Consider the following 24,225-nt stretch of genomic DNA (forward strand, 5'->3'; position numbering starts at 1 on the left):
GCATCACACGCCTGAACACACACCGTCAGCAGCAGCTCGGGCGCCTCACACGCCTGAACACACACACACCGTCAGCAGCAGCTCGAGCGCATCACACGCCTGAACACACACACACACACCGTCAGCAGCAGCTCGAGCGCATCACACGCCTGAACACACACACACACACCGTCAGCAGCAGCTCGAGCGCCTCACACGCCTGAACACACACCGTCAGCAGCAGCTCGAGCACATCACACACCTGAACACACACACACACTGTCCGTTAGCAGCAGCTCGAGCACCTCACACACCTGAACACACACACCGTCCGTTAGCAGCAGCTCGAGTGCCTTCACACACCTGAACACACACACACACCGTCAGCAGCAGCTCGAGCGCCTCACACGCCTGAACACACACCGTCAGCAGCAGCTCGAGCACATCACACGCCTGAACACACACACACACCGTCAGCAGCAGCTCGAGCGCATCACACGCCTGAACACACACACACACCGTCAGCAGCAGCTCGAGCACATCACACACCTGAACACACACACACACACTGTCCGTTAGCAGCAGCTCGAGCACCTCACACACCTGAACACACACACCGTCCGTTAGCAGCAGCTCGAGTGCCTTCACACACCTGAACACACACACACACCGTCAGCAGCAGCTCGAGCGCATCACACGCCTGAACACACACACACACACCGTCAGCAGCAGCTCGAGTGCCTTCACACACCTGAACACACACACACACCGTCAGCAGCAGCTCGAGCGCCTCACACGCCTGAACACACACCGTCAGCAGCAGCTCGAGCACATCACACGCCTGAACACACACACACACCGTCAGCAGCAGCTCGAGCGCCTCACACGCCTGAACACACACACACACCGTCAGCAGCAGCTCGAGCGCCTCACACGCCTGAACACACACCGTCAGCAGCAGCTCGAGCACATCACACACCTGAACACACACACACACACTGTCCGTTAGCAGCAGCTCGAGCAGCTCGAGCACCTCACACACCTGAACACACACACCGTCCGTTAGCAGCAGCTCGAGTGCCTTCACACACCTGAACACACACACACACCGTCAGCAGCAGCTCGAGCGCCTCACACGCCTGAACACACACCGTCAGCAGCAGCTCGAGCACATCACACACCTGAACACACACACACACACTGTCCGTTAGCAGCAGCTCGAGCACCTCACACACCTGAACACACACACCGTCCGTTAGCAGCAGCTCGAGTGCCTTCACACACCTGAACATACACACACACCGTCAGCAGCAGCTCGAGCGCCTCACACGCCTGAACACACACACACACCGTCAGCAGCAGCTCAAGTGCCTTCACACACCTGAACACACACACACACCGTCAGCAGCAGCTCGAGCGCCTCACACGCCTGAACACACACCGTCAGCAGCAGCTCGAGCGCCTCACACGCCTGAACACACACACACACACCGTCAGCAGCAGCTCGAGCGCATCACACGCCTGAACACACACACACACCGTCAGCAGCAGCTCGAGCGCATCACACGCCTGAACACACACACACACACCGTCAGCAGCAGCTCGAGCGCCTCACACGCCTGAACACACACACACACCGTCAGCAGCAGCTCGAGCGCATCACACGCCTGAACACACACCGTCAGCAGCAGCTCGGGCGCCTCACACGCCTGAACACACACCGTCAGCAGCAGCTCGAGCACATCACACACCTGAACACACACACACACACTGTCCGTTAGCAGCAGCTCGAGCACCTCACACACCTGAACACACACACCGTCCGTTAGCAGCAGCTCGAGTGCCTTCACACACCTGAACATACACACACACCGTCAGCAGCAGCTCGAGCGCCTCACACGCCTGAACACACACACACACCGTCAGCAGCAGCTCAAGTGCCTTCACACACCTGAACACACACACACACCGTCAGCAGCAGCTCGAGCGCCTCACACGCCTGAACACACACCGTCAGCAGCAGCTCGAGCGCCTCACACGCCTGAACACACACACACACACCGTCAGCAGCAGCTCGAGCGCATCACACGCCTGAACACACACACACACCGTCAGCAGCAGCTCGAGCGCATCACACGCCTGAACACACACACACACACCATCAGCAGCAGCTCGAGCGCCTCACACGCCTGAACACACACCGTCAGCAGCAGCTCGAGCACATCACACGCCTGAACACACACACACACACACTGTCCGTTAGCAGCAGCTCGAGCACCTCACACACCTGAACACACACACCGTCCGTTAGCAGCAGCTCGAGTGCCTTCACACACCTGAACATACACACACACCGTCAGCAGCAGCTCGAGCGCCTCACACGCCTGAACACACACACACACCGTCAGCAGCAGCTCGAGTGCCTTCACACACCTTCACACACACACACACCGTCAGCAGCAGCTCGAGCGCCTCACACGCCTGAACACACACCGTCAGCAGCAGCTCGAGCGCCTCACACGCCTGAACACACACACACACACCGTCAGCAGCAGCTCGAGCGCATCACACGCCTGAACACACACACACACCGTCAGCAGCAGCTCGAGCACATCACACACCTGAACACACACACACACACTGTCCGTTAGCAGCAGCTCGAGCACCTCACACACCTGAACACACACACCGTCCGTTAGCAGCAGCTCGAGTGCCTTCACACACCTGAACACACACACACACCGTCAGCAGCAGCTCGAGCGCATCACACGCCTGAACACACACACACACACCGTCAGCAGCAGCTCGAGTGCCTTCACACACCTGAACACACACACACACCGTCAGCAGCAGCTCGAGCGCCTCACACGCCTGAACACACACCGTCAGCAGCAGCTCGAGCACATCACACGCCTGAACACACACACACACTGTCAGCAGCAGCTCGAGCGCCTCACACGCCTGAACACACACACACACCGTCAGCAGCAGCTCGAGCGCCTCACACGCCTGAACACACACCGTCAGCAGCAGCTCGAGCACATCACACACCTGAACACACACACACACACTGTCCGTTAGCAGCAGCTCGAGCAGCTCGAGCACCTCACACACCTGAACACACACACCGTCCGTTAGCAGCAGCTCGAGTGCCTTCACACACCTGAACACACACACACACCGTCAGCAGCAGCTCGAGCGCCTCACACGCCTGAACACACACCGTCAGCAGCAGCTCGAGCACATCACACACCTGAACACACACACACACACTGTCCGTTAGCAGCAGCTCGAGCACCTCACACACCTGAACACACACACCGTCCGTTAGCAGCAGCTCGAGTGCCTTCACACACCTGAACATACACACACACCGTCAGCAGCAGCTCGAGCGCCTCACACGCCTGAACACACACACACACCGTCAGCAGCAGCTCAAGTGCCTTCACACACCTGAACACACACACACACACCGTCAGCAGCAGCTCGAGCGCCTCACACGCCTGAACACACACCGTCAGCAGCAGCTCGAGCGCCTCACACGCCTGAACACACACACACACACACCGTCAGCAGCAGCTCGAGCGCATCACACGCCTGAACACACACACACACCGTCAGCAGCAGCTCGAGCGCATCACACGCCTGAACACACACACACACACCGTCAGCAGCAGCTCGAGCGCCTCACACGCCTGAACACACACACACACCGTCAGCAGCAGCTCGAGCGCATCACACGCCTGAACACACACCGTCAGCAGCAGCTCGGGCGCCTCACACGCCTGAACACACACCGTCAGCAGCAGCTCGAGCACATCACACACCTGAACACACACACACACACTGTCCGTTAGCAGCAGCTCGAGCACCTCACACACCTGAACACACACACCGTCCGTTAGCAGCAGCTCGAGTGCCTTCACACACCTGAACATACACACACACCGTCAGCAGCAGCTCGAGCGCCTCACACGCCTGAACACACACACACACCGTCAGCAGCAGCTCAAGTGCCTTCACACACCTGAACACACACACACACCGTCAGCAGCAGCTCGAGCGCCTCACACGCCTGAACACACACCGTCAGCAGCAGCTCGAGCGCCTCACACGCCTGAACACACACACACACACCGTCAGCAGCAGCTCGAGCGCATCACACGCCTGAACACACACACACACCGTCAGCAGCAGCTCGAGCGCATCACACGCCTGAACACACACACACACACCATCAGCAGCAGCTCGAGCGCCTCACACGCCTGAACACACACCGTCAGCAGCAGCTCGAGCACATCACACGCCTGAACACACACACACACACACTGTCCGTTAGCAGCAGCTCGAGCACCTCACACACCTGAACACACACACCGTCCGTTAGCAGCAGCTCGAGTGCCTTCACACACCTGAACATACACACACACCGTCAGCAGCAGCTCGAGCGCCTCACACGCCTGAACACACACACACACCGTCAGCAGCAGCTCGAGTGCCTTCACACACCTGAACACACACACACCGTCAGCAGCAGCTCGAGCGCCTCACACGCCTGAACACACACCGTCAGCAGCAGCTCGAGCGCCTCACACGCCTGAACACACACACACACACCGTCAGCAGCAGCTCGAGCGCATCACACGCCTGAACACACACACACACCGTCAGCAGCAGCTCGAGCGCATCACACGCCTGAACACACACACACACACCGTCAGCAGCAGCTCGAGCGCCTCACACGCCTGAACACACACACACACCGTCAGCAGCAGCTCGAGCGCATCACACGCCTGAACACACACACACACCGTCAGCAGCAGCTCGAGCGCATCACACGCCTGAACACACACACACACACCATCAGCAGCAGCTCGAGCGCCTCACACGCCTGAACACACACCGTCAGCAGCAGCTCGAGCACATCACACGCCTGAACACACACACACACACACTGTCCGTTAGCAGCAGCTCGAGCACCTCACACACCTGAACACACACACACACCGTCAGCAGCAGCTCGAGCGCCTCACACGCCTGAACACACACACACACACACACTGTCCGTTAGCAGCAGCTCGAGCACCTCACACACCTGAACACACACACCGTCCGTTAGCAGCAGCTCGAGTGCCTTCACACACCTGAACACACACACACTGTCAGCAGCAGCTCGAGTGCCTCACACGCCTGAACACACACACACACCGTCCGTCAGCAGCAGCTCGAGCGCCTCACACACACACACCGTCCGTCAGCAGCAGCTCGAGCGCCTCACACACACACACCGTCCGTCAGCAGTGTGTTCCCTACGGCCCGCGTCACGCTCAGGGAACTCACCATCCTCCTGTCTCCATGTTGTAGATCCAGATTTCATTCTTCGGCAAGTACAAGTCAGTGAATTCAGTGGCTTCAGCGTCTGCATTCTGATAAAAGGATAGAGTTATGTTTACAGAGTTAGGGTGAGATGACCCTTCACGTAAGGGATAATGTACATCCAGTCGGTTGTTATCTCAGAATAAACCCGACAGGGTGATCAGGATCAGGTCTTGCATCAGCCTGAAGGGGGTTTAGTCTGAGATAACACACACACACACACACACACCTGAAGTGGTTTATTCTGAGATAACAGCCAGCTAGATTTACATTATCCCGCTTATTACATAGATACTTGCCACATAAATAAATAATTAGACACAAAATATTGAGAGAAACATTTGACTTTCAACGCAAGGCTTCTGTGGATGAGCCTGTGTTTCTGTTTTCAGCAGTTGTTATCTGGGAATAATATACCGCTGGATGTGTGATTGACCAATCAGAATCAAGTATTCCCCAGAGCCGTGTAATAAACAGTATAGCGTCTGGTGTTATACCTTATATCCTCCCCAGACGAACATGCAGGAGCCGTCGGTGACCGCGATGTGTCCACTGCGCTCCGCTGGACTCGCTCCGGACACACACACCTCCTCCTCCTGCAGCCAGAAGCCTTCGTCCTCCTCGTCCTCCTCGCCTCCTGCGTCCCACTCAAACGCACGCTCCTCCTCATCCTCCATGTTCTGGACAAGATCTTCTTCCATGTCAGACCGTCACTAGAATGAAACACATTTCAATGAAGCATCAACTCAATGTTCATCTGCAGGCTGCTTTTACACACACACACTCTCTTACACACAGACAGACTCACTCACACACTCTCACATACACATAAAAACACACTCTCTCTCTCTCTCTCTCTCTCTCATACACACACAAACACAAACTCACTCACTCTCTCACACACACACACATTTCTTGCATTGTTTTTATATCAGATTATACCCAGCCCTTAAACCAAGCTATTACAGAAACAGACTAGTAAAATATCCTCACTAGTCGCTGTATAAGTGAGGTAATCTGGCCCTCACAGGCAAAGTTACAGGTAAATAACGCACTATGTCATTACAATCCCATCAGAACAGAAAGACGTCAAATGTGTTTCGTGTATTTACAATATGGATACACTCCTTAAAGAACTTCATATGTCCTGTCAGTGTGACCACATATTAAACAATCCGTTTCATTGATAATAATCAGTTGTATTATTGTATAAATCGAGTGAATTATCTTCACTGGTCGTGTTGTTTTGATTGAGCAGCTGATGCGCGCTCACCGCTACAGTCTAATGACAGAAAACTACTCACACGAACGGAAACTACTAATGCTGTCACTTCTGTGTGATAAACGAGTGGAGAGTCATGGAGAGTAGCTTGTTGTCATGAGTAGCGCTGCTCATTTGAATTAAAACTATTTTTAATTCAGAAAGGCCTCATCGGAAATATGTTTTGGTAAAATGATGCCGCCATATTAGTGAGGTCAGCCAGCGTTCACTGCGCATGTGCGACGCTCGGAAGCGCGCGTTACGTTACAGACTAAACATGAAACATCTTTTCAGTCTGCTGTTTTAAACACTATCTTGTGCTCCAAGATTAGTTATTTTACTCAATCGGTCTGAGTTTTGGCTGAAATTGTGCTATGGATCTGCCGGTTTGCTAATTAGCCGATTTTGAAGGGAAGAAGCGCGAGCACCTCAGAACTTCAGGTTTGTTTATTTCTCGATGTATTTCAGTCTGAGCTTATTTAGTTATTTACCAAAAACATATTGATCTATACCAACCAGTTAGTCTTCGTAACCGGCACTGTATTCACACACAGTGTTGTTGATATTAAATGGAGAAATATTCATTTAAACTGGAAATACTGCATAACATATGACTCGATATATATTATGACTGTGAGCCTAACTAACCCTGACTAGCACAGAGCCTAACTAACCCTGTCTCCTCTGTTGCTGTGGTGTGTTAGTCCTGGATACACACTCACTCACTCACTCTCTCACACACACACACACACACAGGCTGCTGAAGGATGAAGCTTCAGTGTGATGTGGAGGTTGTTAACCGGATGTTACCGACATTCGGTCTGAAGAATAAAGGCAAACCCAGCCGGGCTGTGTTATCCATCGGGAAGCCGGACAGAAGCTCTCAGAACCACGGCCTGTTTCTGCTGATCTGCACTGCCAAAGACAGAAGCGGGTCCAAATACAAGGCAAGCCTTCCTCCTGGCCCGACAGATCTGCTCTCCTCTGCTCTTCTCCAGGTCTTCATCTGTGTGTGTTTTCTCTGCAGCTGAAGGAGAACATTGAGAAGTTCTTCACCTGGTTTGTGGAAGAGGGCAAAGCCACGGTTCGACTGAAGGAGCCTGCGGTCGACATCTGTCTGAGTAAAGTAAAGATGTGCTTTCAGTTCTACTGGAGAAAGTCTTGAGCTGTCATGTTTGTAATGACACCAGTGTGTTTTAAATCAGTGTTGATAAATGTCATCATACAGTAAATCCAAAGTGCAGTTATTACTGTTTTTTTATTCTTGAAACCAGCAAATTGATAATCTGATGATGAATGAGTTGATGACTCGTGTAAGGATTTTAATCTGATCAAAATGTAAAGGATTTTGATCAAGTTTTTTGTGAATATAAATGTTTTATCTGACTGTTACTGAATCAGCTACTCTGATATAAAATAAGGGAGTTTCCATTTTAAGTGTTACATTAGTTGCAACATTAAGTTTGAAATGAGTCTTTCTGTGAGAATAATGTGATGATAATACACCGGATTGATAAATCCTCTGTTTTGTTGATGTAGCAGAGATTCTTTATCAGTACTGAGTTTATACTCTGTGACTGTGATTCTCAGTAAGCTGACCTGGTTCACAGAAGCTGAGGGAATATTCTACTTCCTGCAGACCTGCTTTTGCATTAATAGAATCCTGATGCTAATAAAAAGCTGCTTCCACAATGCTTGTGTGTGTGTGTGTGTGTGTGTGTGTGTGTGTGTGTGTGTGTGTGTGTGTGTGTGTGTGTTTTCAGGCCGACACCAGCAGCTTGAAGAGCTTCCTGTCCGCCGCGCGACTGGCTCACCGAGGAAGTGACACGGACTCGCTCCCGCTATCCTCCCTCGGCCCGGCCCGCGCACGCGACGTGGAGAAGCCCAAGAAGAAACTCAGCATTCTGTCTAAGAAGGACTACCCACTAGCGTCCAGCTTCCCGTTCTCCCTGGAGCAGCTGCAGGTGTCGTACTGCCGCCTGACCCGTGTGGACATGCGGATGCTAGCGCTGCGCTCGCTGCGCCGGCTCGACCTTAGCAACAACCACATCCGTAAGCTGCCGGCCACCATCGGGGACCTGCGCTGCCTCGCGGAACTCATCCTGCACAACAACCGCCTGCAGAGCTTCCCTGACGCCCTGTGTGTGTCCACTCTCCAGACCTCACTGCAGCATCTGGACCTGAGCCAGAACCAGCTGACGGTTCTGCCCGCGCGCTTCTGCCAGCTACGGCACCTGGTGAACCTGCGCCTGGACGCTAACCAGCTCCTGCGGCTCCCGTTCCACATCGGCCGGCTCTCCAAGCTACGCTTCCTCTCCGCGGCTCAGAACCAGCTCTCGGTACTTCCTGCGGGCTTCAGGAAGCTGTGCCTGGAGAACCTGGACCTGTTCGGGAACCCGTTTACTCAAGCCAACGCTCTGGAGCACACGATCCGTCTCACGTTCCCGCTGACGCTGCAGGAGCTGACGGCACGCGCCGTGGTCGACCTCAGGTGAGCTAACGCAGGTCTGCTGACGTCACACGCTCATGCTAATGTTAGGGATGGGCATTTGAAGCAAAAATTATATTCGATGATCGCTGGAATTATTCGATTATTATTCGAAAATCGCACCCCTCCCCACACGCATGTATAGGCTAGGTTGCTCTTTATTCCAGCGCGCTCCACCCAATCGCTCACGGCCCAAGCCATCGCCCCACTCATGATCCGCTCACCGGTAAAACTGCGTTCGCTCAAATCCCACTCCGACAATTAATTTCTCTGTACTGTACTATACGTGTTGTAGCCATTAAAGAAATGGAGAACTTAAACTTAAAGAAATTAAGTTTCATATTTATGTTGAAATAATATAATGTTATTTTTTTATTTAATCTATGTTGATTAGGCCTATATCAAACGTGAACAGCAGGAGTAAGTTAGGATCATTAGATGCGCAATATATCGGGAGAAATATGGAGTGGGTCAGACGTGATTTTGACCTCATCATTAAGTTTTGTTTTGTAGAAAACCTTTCTTTAAACAGGGTTCGTACAAGGTGCTTGAAGTGCTTGAAGTACTTGAATTTGACTTTTTGAAATTTAAGTCCTGGAAAACCCTTGAAAACAGCCATATTTTTGAAGAGGTACTTGAAAAGTACTTGAATTATTAAAAATAGGGATGCACCGATACCGATCTCATGTATTCGTACTCGTAAAAATGCTCCGATACCAACAACCAATAGGCCTACCAGGCAGCGTGTGTATAGTAACACAGCTGTGGTCTGCGAGCTGATTAGACAAAAACGCGCAGTGGATTGAGCGCGCACCGGCACAGATGCGCGAGCTGGTCGAGCACATCCCTTTAAACAGACATCAGTGGAAAGTTTGTTCAGTCGGATGTCAATGGCAAAGAAAATAAAACGAGGCATGTAGCTTATTATTAACGTTAACTGATGAGAGAGAGAGCGAGCGCACTTCTGTTGAATGCTCTTGATTGCTGATCGTTCACTCAGCACGTGTCATTTGGATTAAAACTAAATTGTATATGTAAGTAAAGTAAAACATGAACTGTTACTTGATTTATGTATAACGAGTGGTTCCCTACATTATTACAGGACGTTTGCAGGTCAAGAAGTTTAATCCGCAAACACAAACATCCGAAGCGTGCGCTCCGCAAACCAGCGTCTTGATAGACAGCGCGCGAATACTGTATTGAATTGTCTTTCACGTCTTGCGCTTAAACGGACGAATTCACACAAGTTTATGTAAAAACGCCTGTCTAGGTGAGTATCCCAGTAAACAAAGTCGGTTATATCTCAAGTGAACATAGCCATGTTCAAATGGGAGCCATGCGTTCGGTCTTAAAGGGACAGCAGTCTAATAAACCTGCTGCTGTGTTTTAATGTTCAAACAAAGGACAAATAAATTACTCACTGCTATTGACTAAATAGGCTACCCTTTTCAACTTTAAAAAAATATCCATCTATATATAATTTATACAGTAATGAATATGCATTTTTTTCACATTTGATTACTTTATTCCAATTTCTGTACCTGTTAGATCTACCTGAAAAACTCTAAAAACACTGTTTATTTCATTTTTAGCCTTTCTTTGTTCTATTGTATTTATTTGTCCTATTTGTAATTCGATTATTTGTTCTTATTTTGTTACTGATTGCTTACTTGTCTTTAATAATGTTTTAAATTCACATTAATTAGTCTGGTAGTTTTTGTTGTATCAAAATTGGATTAAATAATTGATATTTCACTGGTATCTAAACATTTGTTACACTGACCCAATCCTCAGCACTGAGCCCTTCTGGAGCTGCTCTAAATATACGTGCTGTGCTATTAAATGATAGATAAAATATGATAGAGCAATAGAATGAACAGTGACAGTAACAGAAGCTTATACAGTGCATTTTAGCAGGCTTAATTAAGCATGAAAATAACTGAAATAAATATATATTTGATGAACAAATTAAGCCAACTAATATGATTTATATTATTTTGGTTTATCTACTAATACATTTAAAAATTACAAATGCAGTGAAAATTCAGGTATCGATAATTGGTATCGGCGAGTACCAGAAATTAAAGAATGGGTATCGGACTCGTTCTGCAAAAAGTGGTATCGGTGCATCCCTAATTAAAAAAATGTTGTTGTTGAAAAAATACAATCTTTTCACGCTAAATTAACGCTGCAGCCTGTCTGAGATATAGAGCTATTTCGCATGGCTATGAGCATGATATTATGTATATGATAAGTATATAATACAACTTTCATTCTTCAGGTCAATCATATATTCATAGAAAAAAAATCTGTTTTAATATCCTTTCAATGGTTAAGGTAATTTCACAATCCAAAAAAGTAGTGCTTGAAAAGTCCTTGAAAGTCCTGGAATTTCATTTTACAGAATCTGTACGAACCCTGTTTAAAGTAAATTTCGTTTTGTATAAATTGTATGTTAATTTTAATCAGTGTTTCATCAACCAATTGCCTGGATTTAAGAAGCAAATATAGCAGACAATATAATCAGGACATGGAGGCGCCGGTGCGATCACTTGCATTGCTCGTGAACTGGAGCTGGTCTCATAAATGAATCGAAACTCAGCGTATAGGCTGCCTCACAGACCTGAGAACCATATATACATATATATATATTTCTATAGAAAAGAAACAGACTACTCTCTGCTTATGTAATCCGTGTGAAATGTGCATTTCTCTATAGATGCGTTCACTACTGTGAATATCGCGAGTCAGCATCGTCAACTTCATCTCTGCAGCCGACACTGACGCAGAAAACTCTAGTTTATTAATAAACAATTAAAATGTCTCCTTGCTATATTTGATACATTCATAATCATATTCATTCATTCTTTGTGGCAAGCTTTATGCATGCGCTTGAGTGCGGAATATATTATGTAAACGCTCAATATGCAGGGGTGCAAACAGCGCGCTTTTCGGCGCCTCCCGCTTTTTTCACGTCAGTTTGGGTGACTTGTGTGAATCGTGCAGATCCGAAGAGTTTTTTTTTTAAGGAGGGGAGGGGAGGGGTGGTTTGAGAGGGGTCTGATTATAATTTAACCAACAGTAATTCTGGATTGCGTCCACCAACAAGTAAATGGGAAATAAGCGAATCAGAACACTGCGCGCCAAACCAGCAGTATGTGCGCAAGCGTGAACCACTAGTGTTTCTGTCTCACTCGATCTGCCACTGCATCACATTTCTCTCTGCGTGGAGTATCCGTTTTTATGTCGGCTCTCATGTTAACTGGTTAGAGCTTGTGTTAGAGCACAATGCCTGCGTGACACACACACTTCTCGAGCCGCGGCGAAACCGTGTGCTAGAAATAGAACCGCAACCGACACCTATTTTTCACGCGACACGCACGAGTGTTGGCAGTTTTCAGACAAAATAGAAGGCGCAAATACATATTATAAATTACATTTTGATGCTTGAAAGTCTCTCGGTTTTGACAAATGCATATATAACTGTAATTTAAAAAATAGGCCTAATTATCGATTTTCAAATATTGCCCCTGTCAATAGGCCTACAGAACGAAATATTCTGTAGCCTATTTTGCCGTCAATACTGCCGACGTTGTCTTTGCTGTATCAGGCTATATATATTATGTTTAACATCCAAATGTAGATGGTCTGTCGGCGCACAGAGCCACGCAGTCGCAGACAGCACGTGAAGTTCGTGAACACCGAATTCCCTTTTCTTTCTTATCTATTTGTGTTTGAACAGACATGTGCACGAAAAAATAAGCCAGTGTCCGTCTCAACGAGTTTCCCCGTAAACGCAGTCAAAATAAAACGGATGCGTGTCATTACCGGTATTAGATACGTGCATTCGTCTTAAAGGGACAGCACCCAATATACCTGCAGCTGTTTGTGTCACCAAAGTTAATCAAACAACAAAAGAGAAAGAGAAAAATCACGTTTTGTCAAAAGATAAACTGTATTAATACTTAATACAGTTAATTTACCTGAAAAACATAAAGCACTGCTTTATTTCTCGTGTATTTGTGTTTTATTGTATTTATATTTGTATTTTGTTTATTAGTTTCTATGCAGATGCACTAGGCCTACCCTACACAATTACCCCAATCATCCTAGAATTATTAATTCTTTACAAAAAGAGCTATTCAAATCATCAGGTGAAATTGTTTTCAGGAAGTAGCAGTAAAGCAAGAAGAAGTGCAAGATAGTTTTTCTAAATTTCATTTGACTCTATGTGCCTATAGGGGTGGGTTGGGGATGGTGGCAATGTAGTATCTGGATATTTGCCGTCGATTAGCCTACCTCTCTCTTTTTTGACCATACATGTGTTTGCACCCCTGAATATGGTTTAGTATTCTCACCAGTATATATTTAAATAAATTAATATAAGGGTCAATGACGTATAAGGATTTTCAACAGGCCAATTTTAAAATACGAAAATTAACAATATATATTGCAATTGTTCAATAATTAAGAATGTTGTGTACATAAAAATTCAAATAAAAAAATTTAATTAAGTGATTTTAGTGTTTTTTCATCTAGATGAATTGTCCATAGGCTTAAAAAATGTCATGTGGGGCGACCGTGATTTATCTTAAAATTAATTAATTTCCTTAACATAAATGTATTTTTTTTTACATGTTCTCTGTAATTAAAGTGTTTAAAAACAGAGTATTTGAATTTCTTTTGAGTTTTTGTATATAATGATCTCATATTTTTGTTCTGCAATTTCAGTCGCCTTCTAAAATGCAGTTAACAGACTTATTTTTCCTGTAAATCGCATAAAACTGATAGAAATGTTTTAAAAATATAATTTACTAAAGCATACTGTATCAGTGATTCATATTTCAGCCACAGAAATAAGATATTTTATTTTAAATTTAATACAGTGATAGCTTTTATTGGTCGCACCACATGATAATTGGTCGCTCCAAATGACACGAAAACCTTATATAGTTAAAAATCTATTTAAAGAGATCAATGAACAATACATTTTATACAAAATGTTTTATTTAAACCAGATTTTAAACAAATTTCACAGAATTTTCCTGAACATAAACATTTTATAAACTCACTTTTATAAAAAAAAATCACTTCACAAGCACCATTTAATTTAACTTGACTTAGAATTTCTTTCTAACAAATAATAATGTTATAGATATAAATTATTTCATAAAAGTATTGTATACAGATAACATTTGGGGTCAATAGTTTTTTAAAAGTAATTAATACTTTATTAATCAAGGACACATTCAGTGTCACATTCAGGCGCAGGCTATAATGTTCCGAAAGATTCTATTTCAAATAATTGCTGTTCTTTTGAACTTTATATTCATCAAATAATCCTGACATATAAAATGTATCACAGTAATCCAAAATGTATCACAGTTTCCCAAAAAAATATGAACATTGATAATAATCAGAAATGTTTCTTGAGCAGCAAATCATTAGTGACCCTGGATCACAAAACCAGTCACAAGTCGCACGGGGTATTTGTGGCAATAGCCAACAATACATTGTATGGGTCAAAATTATTATTATTAATTCCAAAAAATCATTAGGATATTAAATAAAGATCATGTTTTATATTTTGTAAATGTCCTACCATAAATTTATAAACATTTTTTTTTTGTGAGTGAATATAGCAATATTGCAAACATAAATGGACAACTTTAAAGGCGATTTTCTCAATGTTTCGATTTTGTAGCACCCTCAGAATCTAGATTTTCAGTTGTATCGGCCAAATATTGTTCTATCTTAACAAATCATACATCAATGGAAAGCTTATTTATTCAGCTTTCATATGATGTATAAATCTCAATTTCAAAAAATTTACCCATGTGACATTGACCCATTGAGTGGTTTTGTGGTCTAGGCTCTAGGGTTACATATTAGAATTATTTCTGAAGGATCATGTGACACTGAAAACTGGAGTAATGATGCTGAAAATTCAGCTTTGATCATAGGAATAAATTACAGTTTACTATATATTCACATAGAAAACAGATATTTTAAACTGTAATAATATTTCACTCTTCTCCTATCAAGGTACTCTGCTCTTGCTGCAGGGTTAGAATTTTTTGGCTTGGCAGTGGCATCTGGTAAAATAGATTAAAATAGTTTAAAATAAATAAATAGGCAATAATAAATACACTACTAATAAATGCATTATTACTAAACTGAAATTACATGCTCTAATTTTTTTTTTTTTGCATTTTTCTCATATTGTACAAAGAGTAAACACAAACTGTCTGAAATCTATAAAAAAGATCCCAAATTGCATAAAAATCTATTCCAAATGATACTAAAGTAAAGTACTTTTTTTATATAAACCGTCAATTGAATATAAAAGCATAAAACTGCCAATCTAGGACATATATCTATCATGGAAAACAGTCTGCAGTGGTCGCACCACATGATATTTGGTCGCACCACATGATATTTTCAAATTCAATCATAATTTACAGGCACAGAATTGGCCACCTTAACAAAACAAGCTAGTTTGCCAAAAAAGGTCACTATGAAATTTATAATAAAAATATATATTTGTAGAAATAACTTTAATATTATATATTTTTTGAGGTCACACCACATGACATCCAAATGTGGCAACTACATACCAACCATTACAAAGGTTTATTTTTTTTCCAATTTGAGAGAATTACAAACCTGCTTGCTGCTTCCATGGGTCCTTGGTAAATTGGTTTATGATGTAACTTACTGTGTTTGAATAGTTTTCAACATATAAGTCCCAAAATGGTAGTTCCTTGATGGTCGCACCACATGATATTTCATAAAATGGACATCATCGGACAAAGTTTGTTTGTATATTATGATGGAAATATAAATACAAATGCTTTGAATTTTTTTAAAGGATTACAAAACATTTTGGAAATCATGCCAAATAGTGCAGAAAATAAATTTGAATAAATTCAGAGTAATTTCAAAGACGTTTTCAAAACAGAAGTTATGGCCGGACGGTCGCAACACATGATGTTTTGACACTTTAAATAACAAAAAAAATAACAAATATATAAAGGTTTTTTAAAAGTTAAAGTGAGTACATACATGGCAGAGGTACTATAAATATACAGTATCCTTTTATGCATTTAAACCCATTTTTGCCTGAAAAAATGCAACCGGACAGAAAATTTAGGCGTCACGTCATTGACCCATAAATATGTGATTAGTTGACTAGTGGCTTAAATGAACAATAGTTGACTAGAAAAATGTATACTTTACCTTTGCAGTTTAAATAAACCACTCATCTCACATATTTCAACAGGGTATCTTGCTTTATTAATATTTATTATGAATTTCTTAAATAACCAAACTAAAACAACATATGGGCAGATACTCTGAGCGCTGCTGCTGATGCTGTGAAGTGACGCTCGAGTGATCAAGTATTCCAATGTATAAATAAGCTTTCTTTCGATTCCTCCGTCCTCCTTTTCTTTCCTAGCGTCCTTCCCTCGCTTCCTACAGTGGTGGAGCTGAGACTCGAGGAAAGGAAGCGAGGATGCACAAATTAAGAATTAAGAGACGATGTGTTCTTCTGTTGTCTGAGAATTGATTGACAGCTTTTAGGCACATTATTGGCAGCGCCACCCTCTGGTTATGTGAACGTGTCACCACCGCATCAGCACCGAAAACATAGGGATTTTTTTTAGACAATAATCGCACAACCTATTCAATATTCTTTAATTAAATCAACTAATCGAATATTCGAAAATCATGACTCATCCCTAGCTAATGTGTTCTTGTATTCAAGATCCTGCTAACATGCGCTAATGTGTTCTTGTATTCAAGATCCTGCTAACATGTGCTAACGTGTGCTTGTGTTCAGGATCCTGTTAACATGCGCTAACGTGTGCTTGTGTTGAGGGTCCTGCTAACATGCGCTAACGTGTTCTTGTGTTCAGGATCCTGTTAACATGCGCTAACGTGTGCTTGTGTTGAGGGTCCTGCTAACATGCGCTAATGTGTGCTTGTGTTCAGGATCCTGCTAACATGCGCTAACGTGTGCTTGTGTTGAGGGTCCTGCTAACATGCGCTAACGTGTGCTTGTGTTCAGGATCCTGTTAACGTGTGCTTGTGTTCAGGATCCCGCTAACGTGTGCTTGTGTTCTTGTGTTCAGGATCCCGCACGGGCCTCACCTCGTCCCCTTCCAGGTGTGTGACGAGCTGGACTTCTGTAAGGTGTGTGACTGCGGGCGCGCGTGTGTGAACTCCTTCATCCAGACGGCGGTGGGCATGAACCTGCACCTGGTGTCGCACACGGTGGTTCTGGTGGACAGCATGGGCGGCACCGAGGCCCCGGTGCAGAAACACTTCTGCTCTCTCGGGTGTTACTGCGAGTACATGGACGGCTGCGTGCAGCGCGACCTCAGATGACCCTGCCTGTGTTACTGTGTTTATTCTCTTTTATCGTTTTGTGGAAAAGACTGTAAGTTCCTGCAACACAACAAATGCTTTGTGAAACTAATAAAATGTAGTACAACAAAGAAACATGATTTAAATGATTTCACACAATATTTCTTCATATTTGTGCAATTTTCTTTTATTTCAATCAAGCTTTATTTCTACTCTTTTTACAATCTCAAGGTCAATCTCTGGTTTAAGTTTGAGCATTTTTGGTGATTTACAAAAAATATTTTTATTTTACTCCAGATTTAAACACTAAACTTTATTTACATTTTATTTTAACTAATTAAAAGACTTTTCAAGAATATAAATCTGACGTTTAGTCCAAATCAAAGCGCAGAGTGTTCTGGAAACACAAGGCGGCTGAGGTCATGTGACTGGTCTCTCTCAGCACTGGGTCCTCCGACCGGATCCCAGCATTCCCGGCGCTCCCGCGGTCTCCTGAAGAACGCTTCGTCTCAGGATCTTCAGCTTCCCGAGAAGAGTTGGGATCCTCCTGCTCCGTCACTGAGCTGCTGGTTTGCTGATGGATCAGTGTGTTATTATCGGTCTGAAGTGACGTGTTTTCTGCCTCTTCATCTCTGCTGTGGAGACGGTGAGATTCCCTGACAAACCCCTACAAACACAACATCAACATCACTAATGTCTACTGTAATATCATGAGCATCACTAATATCTACTGTAATATCATGAGCAGCATCGCTGATATCTACTGTAATATGAGCAACATCTCCAAGATGTTAAATACCGTTTGACTAGTAACCAAAAGTCCAAATTACAGTCTGCTGCACCAACTTAATTGATATAAATATTAGTGTAGAACATTGCATAGAAACTGTGTCTATTCCTTGTTTAGTGAGATCAAATAATAAATCTACTGCAGGATCTAGAAAAAATCTAACTGTTATTAAAACAGAAAATCTTGCTATTAGTGAACAAAAACAATTTCTAAAGCTAGGTCTTCTAAACATTAGATCACTCACACCTAAGGCAGTTATTGTAAATGAAATAGTCACAGATAATAGCTTCGATGTACTTTGCCTTACTGAAACCTGACTTAAACCAAATGATTATTTCGGTCTAAATGAGTCTACTCCATCTGGATACTCCTATAAGCACGAGCCCCGTCTGATTGGTCGTGGCGGCGGTGTTGCAACAATCTATAGAGATATTCTTAATGTTACCCAGAAAACAGGTGACAAGTTTAATTCGTTTGAAGTACTTGTACTAAATGTTACGCTCTTAGATGTAAGAAAAACTTCCCTATTATCTCTAGCCTTGGCTACCGTATATAGACCGCCTGGGCCTTACGCTGATTTCCTAAAAGAGTTTTCAGATTTTCTCTCAGATCTATTGGTCAACGTCGATAAAGCATTAATTGTTGGAGATTTTAACATGCACGTAGATAATTCAAATGATGCGTTAGGGGCTGCGTTTACAGATTTATTAAATTCCTTTGGGGTCAAGCAAAACGTCACCGGACCAACTCATCGTCTAAATCATACACTCGATTTAATTATATCATATGGAACCGATCCAACCGATATAGATATCATTCCACAAAGTGATGATGTCACTGACCATTACATGGTAACTTGCATATTACGTACTGCTGTAATATGTCATGCAGCGCCGCGTTATTGACCAGGCAGAACAACCTTCCATCCACCATAGATAATTTCTCAAATTGCTTATCTGATCTATCTCAGCTGCTGCCTGAACCCAAACAAACAGATGAATTAGAAGAACTAACTAGCACTATGAGCACCATTCTCTCTAGAACATTGGATGTTGTTGCACCCATTAAATTAAAAAAGGTCAGAGAGAAAAGTAAAGCACCATGGTACAACAATACTACGCATGTTCTAAAGAGAGAAACCCGTAATTTAGAGCGTAAATGGAAACAAACTAATTTAGAGGTCTTTAGAATCGCGTGGAAAGACAGTATGTCACGTTATAAAAAGGCCCTAAAAGCGGCCAGGGCTGAGCATCTCCGCAAACTAATAGAAAACAACCAAAACAATCCTAGGTTTTTATTAACACCGTGGCTAGACTAACAAATAAACAGACGTCACCCGAACAAAATATCCCGTTACAGTTTAGTAGTAATGATTTCATGAACTTCTTCACTGAGAAAATAGAAAACATCAGAACCACAATTGTAAACGTTCAATCCTCAATCGCACCTTATAATTCAGCCTCAATTATCCCCCCGCAAGAACAATTACAGTGCTTTACAACTATAGAACAAAAAGAGTTAAATAAACTTATCACTTCATCTAAAACAACAACATGTTTATTAGATCCTATACCAACTAAACTACTGAAAGAAGTGTTACCTGTAGTGGAAGAGCCTCTCCTCAATATTATTAACTCATCTTTATCTTTAGGTCATGTTCCAAGAACATTTAAACTGGCAGTTATAAAACCTCTCATTAAGAAACCACAATTAGACCCACATAATCTAGCAAATTACAGACCCATTTCAAATCTTCCATTTATGTCTAAAATACTAGAAAAAGTGGTGTCCGCCCAACTGGGCTCTTTCTTGCAAGAAAATGACATCTATGAAAAGTTTCAGTCTGGATTCAGGCCGCATCACAGCACTGAAACTGCGCTCGTTAAAATCACAAATGATTTACTTTTAGCTTCTGACCAAGGCTGTATCTCAATACTAGTTTTACTTGATCTTAGTGCTGCGTTCGATACTATAGATCACACAATACTCTTAGATCGACTACAAAATTATACTGGTGTTCAAGGACAAGCATTAAGCTGGTTCAGATCATACTTATCTGACCGCTACCATTTTGTCTATTTAAATGGAGAAAAATCGATCATAACTCCAGTAAACTATGGAGTGCCGCAGGGATCTGTGTTAGGCCCTCTGTTATTCTCAATATATATGCTGCCACTTGGAAATATTATAAGGAAACATGGAATTAGTTTCCATTGTTATGCTGATGACACTCAAATATATATTTCATCACGGCCGGATGAAAACGCTAAATTATCCAAATTGACAGAGTGTGTTAAAGATATAAAAGATTGGATGACGCGTAATTTTCTTTTATTAAATCCAGACAAGACAGAGGTACTACTTATCGGTTCAAAAAACCGCCCACAAAACCTCTCACAATACAACTTTAACATAGTAGGATGTCCTGTTACTTTATCCTCTACAGTAAAAGACCTGGGTGTTATACTAGATTGCAACCTGTCTTTTGAAAATCATATTTCATATGTTACAAGAACAGCCTTTTTCCACCTTAGAAACATTGCTAAGCTACGTAACATGCTATCAGTTTCTGATGCAGAAAAGTTAGTTCATGCATTCATGACCTCGAGACTAGATTACTGTAATGCTTTATTAGCTGGTTGTCCTGCATCCTTAATAAACAAGCTACAGTTAGTCCAAAATGCAGCCGCTAGAGTTCTTACTAGATCAAGAAAATATGATCATATAACACGATTTTAACATATTCTTTACCTCTAAAGTCCTGTATTAATTATAAGGTATTGCTACTGACTTATAAAGCCCTAAACGGCTTAGCTCCAGTCTATTTAACGGATCTTCTATCGCCCTATAATCCATCGCGCTCTTTAAGATCAATAAATTCGAGGCTTTTGGTCATACCTAGGATATCCAGATCCACCAAAGGAGGGAGAGCATTTTCACATTTAGCTCCAAAACTCTGGAATAGCCTTCCTGATACTGTTCGTTGCTCAGACTCGCTCTCCCAGTTTAAAACTAGATTAAAGACGCATCTTTTCAGCCAGGCATTCATATAATATTTTTAATCTTACAGTTCAAACTACAATCCGGCCTCTAGTTCATAAACGCCAGAGGAGAACTGGCCCCGACTGAGCCTGGGTTCTCCCAAGGTTTTTTTTTTCTCCATTAGGTCACCTGATGCAGTTTCAGGTCACCATTAGGTCACTTGATGGAGTTTTTCGGTTCCTTGCCACTGTTGCCTTTGGCTTGCTCAGTTGGGGATATTGTGGGGATATTTTAGGGATATTTAATTAAATTTTATCAAACAATAAATTCCACTAGAAACAAACCTTGTATTATTTTAATTTAATACTGTGAAGCTGCTTTGATACAATCTGTATTGTGAAAAGCGCTATACAAATATACTTGACTTGACTTTACTAATATCTACTGTAATATCATGAGCAAAAATCAGTTGCACTGGAAGTCCAATGAATTTGATGCATTGATGATGATATGTGCACATATGAGAGTATTAGGGCAGCACGATATTGAAGAAAAATTTGATATGCGATAACTCATTAAATAATGCGATATTCGATATGCGATACAATAATGCTTAAAGTGTGTAAAACTTAAATTATCTATAAAATATATTTAAAATTATATAACCTACATGCGTGTTAAATTTTTTATTTTTGTGACAGGAAAACATCCCTACAACTCCTGAAAGTGAACATCAGTGTTTTACAGTAGCGTAAGAAGTGTTATTGTAACATCAGTGTAAACCACGGGGTTCAGGTTATCCTACATTAGGGTTATTTAACAACAGAAACTGAATAATCATGTAAATAAAACACTGCTTAGTTTTCACTGTATGAATATTCTTATTAAAGCTACAAAAGTTATTCAGCCAAGAGTGAGTGATTTTCTCTGTCTTTTGTTCACGACCCTAGTTGTTGCAAGCCGTTGCGATATGCATATCGCGATGTATACATTTGCGATATTTCGATATATTGTGCAGCCCTAGAGAGTATTATATAAAAGTTGGTCACGTACTGTATCTGATGAAGAGTTGACTGCTCGATTGATGTTTGTATCATCTTCTACAGACCGATCCGGTTCTGTCTGGTTCTCTGTTGGGTTGATGATTATATTGTTGCTCATCTCGTGTGTCTGTCGTTCTGCCGTTAAATCTGTGATTTGAGGCTCAAATGCCATATCACACGTCAGCTGACTCCGCTCTGATACTGTGTGATCCAGATCAAGATCTGTGTGATCCGGATCAAGACCTCCTCCTGTGTGATCCAGATCAAGACCTCCTCCTGTGTGATCCAGATCAAGACCTCCTCCTGTGCGATCCAGATCGAGACCTCCTCCTGTGCGATCCGGATCGAGACCTCCTACTGTGTGATCCGGATCAAGACCTCCTCCTGTGTGATCCAGATCAAGACCTCCTCCTGTGTGATCCGGATCGAGACCTCCTTCTGTGTGGTCCAGATCAAGACCTCCTCCTGTGTGATCCGGATCAAGACCTCCTTCTGTGCGATCCGGATCAAGACCTCCTTCTGTGCAATCCGGATCAAGACCTTCCTCTTGTGGGTTCTGATCTGCTTCCTTGTTGATGTTACTCTTCGCCTCATCGCAGCTCATCTGTAACTCTGGGGTTTTCGCTGGCCGAACGGGAAGAGTGATTGTCAACTGTTTCTTAGTTTTGTTCAACTTTGCATCTCCTTTCTCTTCATCCACCGGATAGGCAAGTGGAAGGTCCAGTCGGTACGCTGGTTCTGGAGCCTCCAGGACGAGGCGTCGCTCCGTCACACATACCTCAGCGTCCAGTGCTGATCCCAGCAGTGGCACATCGATGATGACCACGATCTCTCTGGGTCGGGCCCCGGGCCCCGAGTCTCTGGAGCACCTGTAATCCTGCAAATCCACGACTGATCTGTATTTTACGATGTAATGTGGTGTGATGGGCTGTTTGGATCTGGTGTCATCAGGATTAGGAGGTCTTTGGCTCGCTTCGGGTTCTGGTTCTGGTCCTGTTTGATTCTCATCTGGATATGGAAACGACAGCATGTCCTCACCGGAGCTCCGGTTCTTCTGGTCGTGTCCGGGGATCGGTCTGCGGATCACAGCTGGATGTGCAACACCTTTATACCTCATCTTCGGCTGCTTTATTTGCTCTCTGTTTATCTTGATGTGGAAAGAGTCTTCGATCCCTCCGATGGCGGTACTGTGGATGAGTTTCATGAATCTCGCGTTTTTTGAAGCCATGTGAAGCGCGTCTGGATGGAAGACGACATCGTAAACCTCACAGCTGTTCCCCGCGGCGTCTCGGTCGGCTCGGCCCGGTATCAGGCTGAACGGTAAGCGCCAGTTCTGACCCGGTTCCCCGCCTCGGTCTCGAGCTGCTTCACACGACGGCTCGTCGATGCGCGGATTAGAGCAGATGTTGATGAAGCATTTCCCGCGCGCGCTGCGTGTTTTGAGCACGTGATTCGCCTCAGGGTGAATAAACTGCACGTCAAAGCCCCTGTCCTCCTCCATCTGAGTGATCTCCTCCTCATATCTCCTCCGGTTCTCCGGGTCCGAGATCTCAGACGCATATTCCAGCAGTAACTCGCGGAACTTCTCGTCTTTTAGCGCTTTACCGAATCTATTCATTTCATCGCGTGTCAAATTCATTTCTTCGAGTTTGCTGCCAAAATCCATTATAGATTGTGAACTTAAAGTTACTGACAAGCTGTAGTAATCTCTCGTGGATCTTTCCAAACTACAGCGGACCGGGAGAACTCAGTGGTGATAAATGGAGGACTCGGTAACCATGGAACCCACTAGCTACACAACAGAGCGCGCGTCCGCCTTTGAGGCGCGCTTTGCGTGAACGCGCCGGTCTCTTCAGTTCAATATTTATCTTCTTCTTTGTAGTAATTGTACTAATTTAACTGTGTGCACTAATTTGAATGGTTTTCTCTTTCTAGA

General features: G+C 44.0%; 3 protein-coding genes across 5 annotated transcripts in view; 1 reads left to right on the top strand and 2 right to left on the bottom strand.

Moving 5' to 3' along the window:
• The window catches only part of klhdc2 (kelch domain containing 2), a 14,804-nt gene extending 7,947 nt beyond the window's left edge, over window positions 1–6,857 (bottom strand). Inside the window, exons 1-3 of the mRNA XM_084096152.1 lie at window positions 6,660–6,857; window positions 5,853–6,068; window positions 5,320–5,405 (exon numbers count right to left, since the gene is read on the bottom strand). Coding sequence (XP_083952278.1) covers window positions 5,320–5,405; window positions 5,853–6,056 — 290 coding nt within the window. The 5' untranslated portion in view covers window positions 6,057–6,068; window positions 6,660–6,857. The remainder of the gene's footprint in view (window positions 1–5,319; window positions 5,406–5,852; window positions 6,069–6,659) is intronic.
• lrr1 (leucine rich repeat protein 1) lies at window positions 6,841–17,631 on the top strand. Of its 2 annotated transcripts, none has more exons than XM_084096150.1 (5): window positions 6,841–7,057; window positions 7,321–7,563; window positions 7,644–7,742; window positions 8,380–9,107; window positions 17,240–17,631. In XM_084096150.1, exons 2-5 carry the CDS (start codon window positions 7,384–7,386, stop codon window positions 17,493–17,495), a joined length of 1,263 nt encoding a protein of 420 aa, XP_083952276.1. In that variant the 5' UTR covers window positions 6,841–7,057; window positions 7,321–7,383; the 3' UTR covers window positions 17,496–17,631. The 2 variants fall into 2 exon arrangements, with proteins under 2 accessions (XP_083952276.1, XP_083952277.1); XM_084096151.1 differs by having other exon boundaries at window positions 6,845–7,057; window positions 7,373–7,563; window positions 17,240–17,621.
• Window positions 17,632–17,655: 24 nt separating this feature from the next.
• On the bottom strand, window positions 17,656–24,119 carry dnaaf2 (dynein axonemal assembly factor 2). 2 transcript variants are annotated; one of them, XM_084096165.1, is made up of 3 exons: window positions 22,830–24,119; window positions 22,300–22,775; window positions 17,656–18,141 (listed from the first exon to the last, which is right to left on the bottom strand). In XM_084096165.1, the coding sequence occupies exons 1-3, from the start codon at window positions 23,953–23,955 to the stop codon at window positions 17,845–17,847; spliced, it is 1,899 nt and encodes a 632-aa protein (XP_083952291.1). In that variant the 5' UTR covers window positions 23,956–24,119; the 3' UTR covers window positions 17,656–17,844. The 2 variants fall into 2 exon arrangements, with proteins under 2 accessions (XP_083952291.1, XP_083952290.1); XM_084096164.1 differs by having other exon boundaries at window positions 22,300–24,119.
• Window positions 24,120–24,225: the final 106 nt, after the last annotated feature.

Source organism: Abramis brama (genome assembly GCF_963993115.1).
Source record: "Abramis brama genome assembly, chromosome: 21".
NCBI lineage: Eukaryota > Metazoa > Chordata > Actinopteri > Cypriniformes > Leuciscidae > Abramis > Abramis brama.

Coding starts and splice junctions, on each gene's coding strand:
- lrr1 (XM_084096150.1), top strand. CDS start 7,384: ATGAAGCTTCAGTGTGATGTGGAGGTTGTTAACCGGATGTTACCGACA. Junction 7,564..7,643: donor GAAGCGGGTCCAAATACAAG/GCAAGCCTTCCT, acceptor TTTTCTCTGCAG/CTGAAGGAGAACATTGAGAA. Junction 7,743..8,379: donor TCGACATCTGTCTGAGTAAA/GTAAAGATGTGC, acceptor GTGTGTTTTCAG/GCCGACACCAGCAGCTTGAA.
- dnaaf2 (XM_084096164.1), bottom strand. CDS start 23,955: ATGGATTTTGGCAGCAAACTCGAAGAAATGAATTTGACACGCGATGAA. Junction 18,142..22,299: donor TCAACTCTTCATCAGATACA/GTACGTGACCAA, acceptor TTGTGTTTGTAG/GGGTTTGTCAGGGAATCTCA.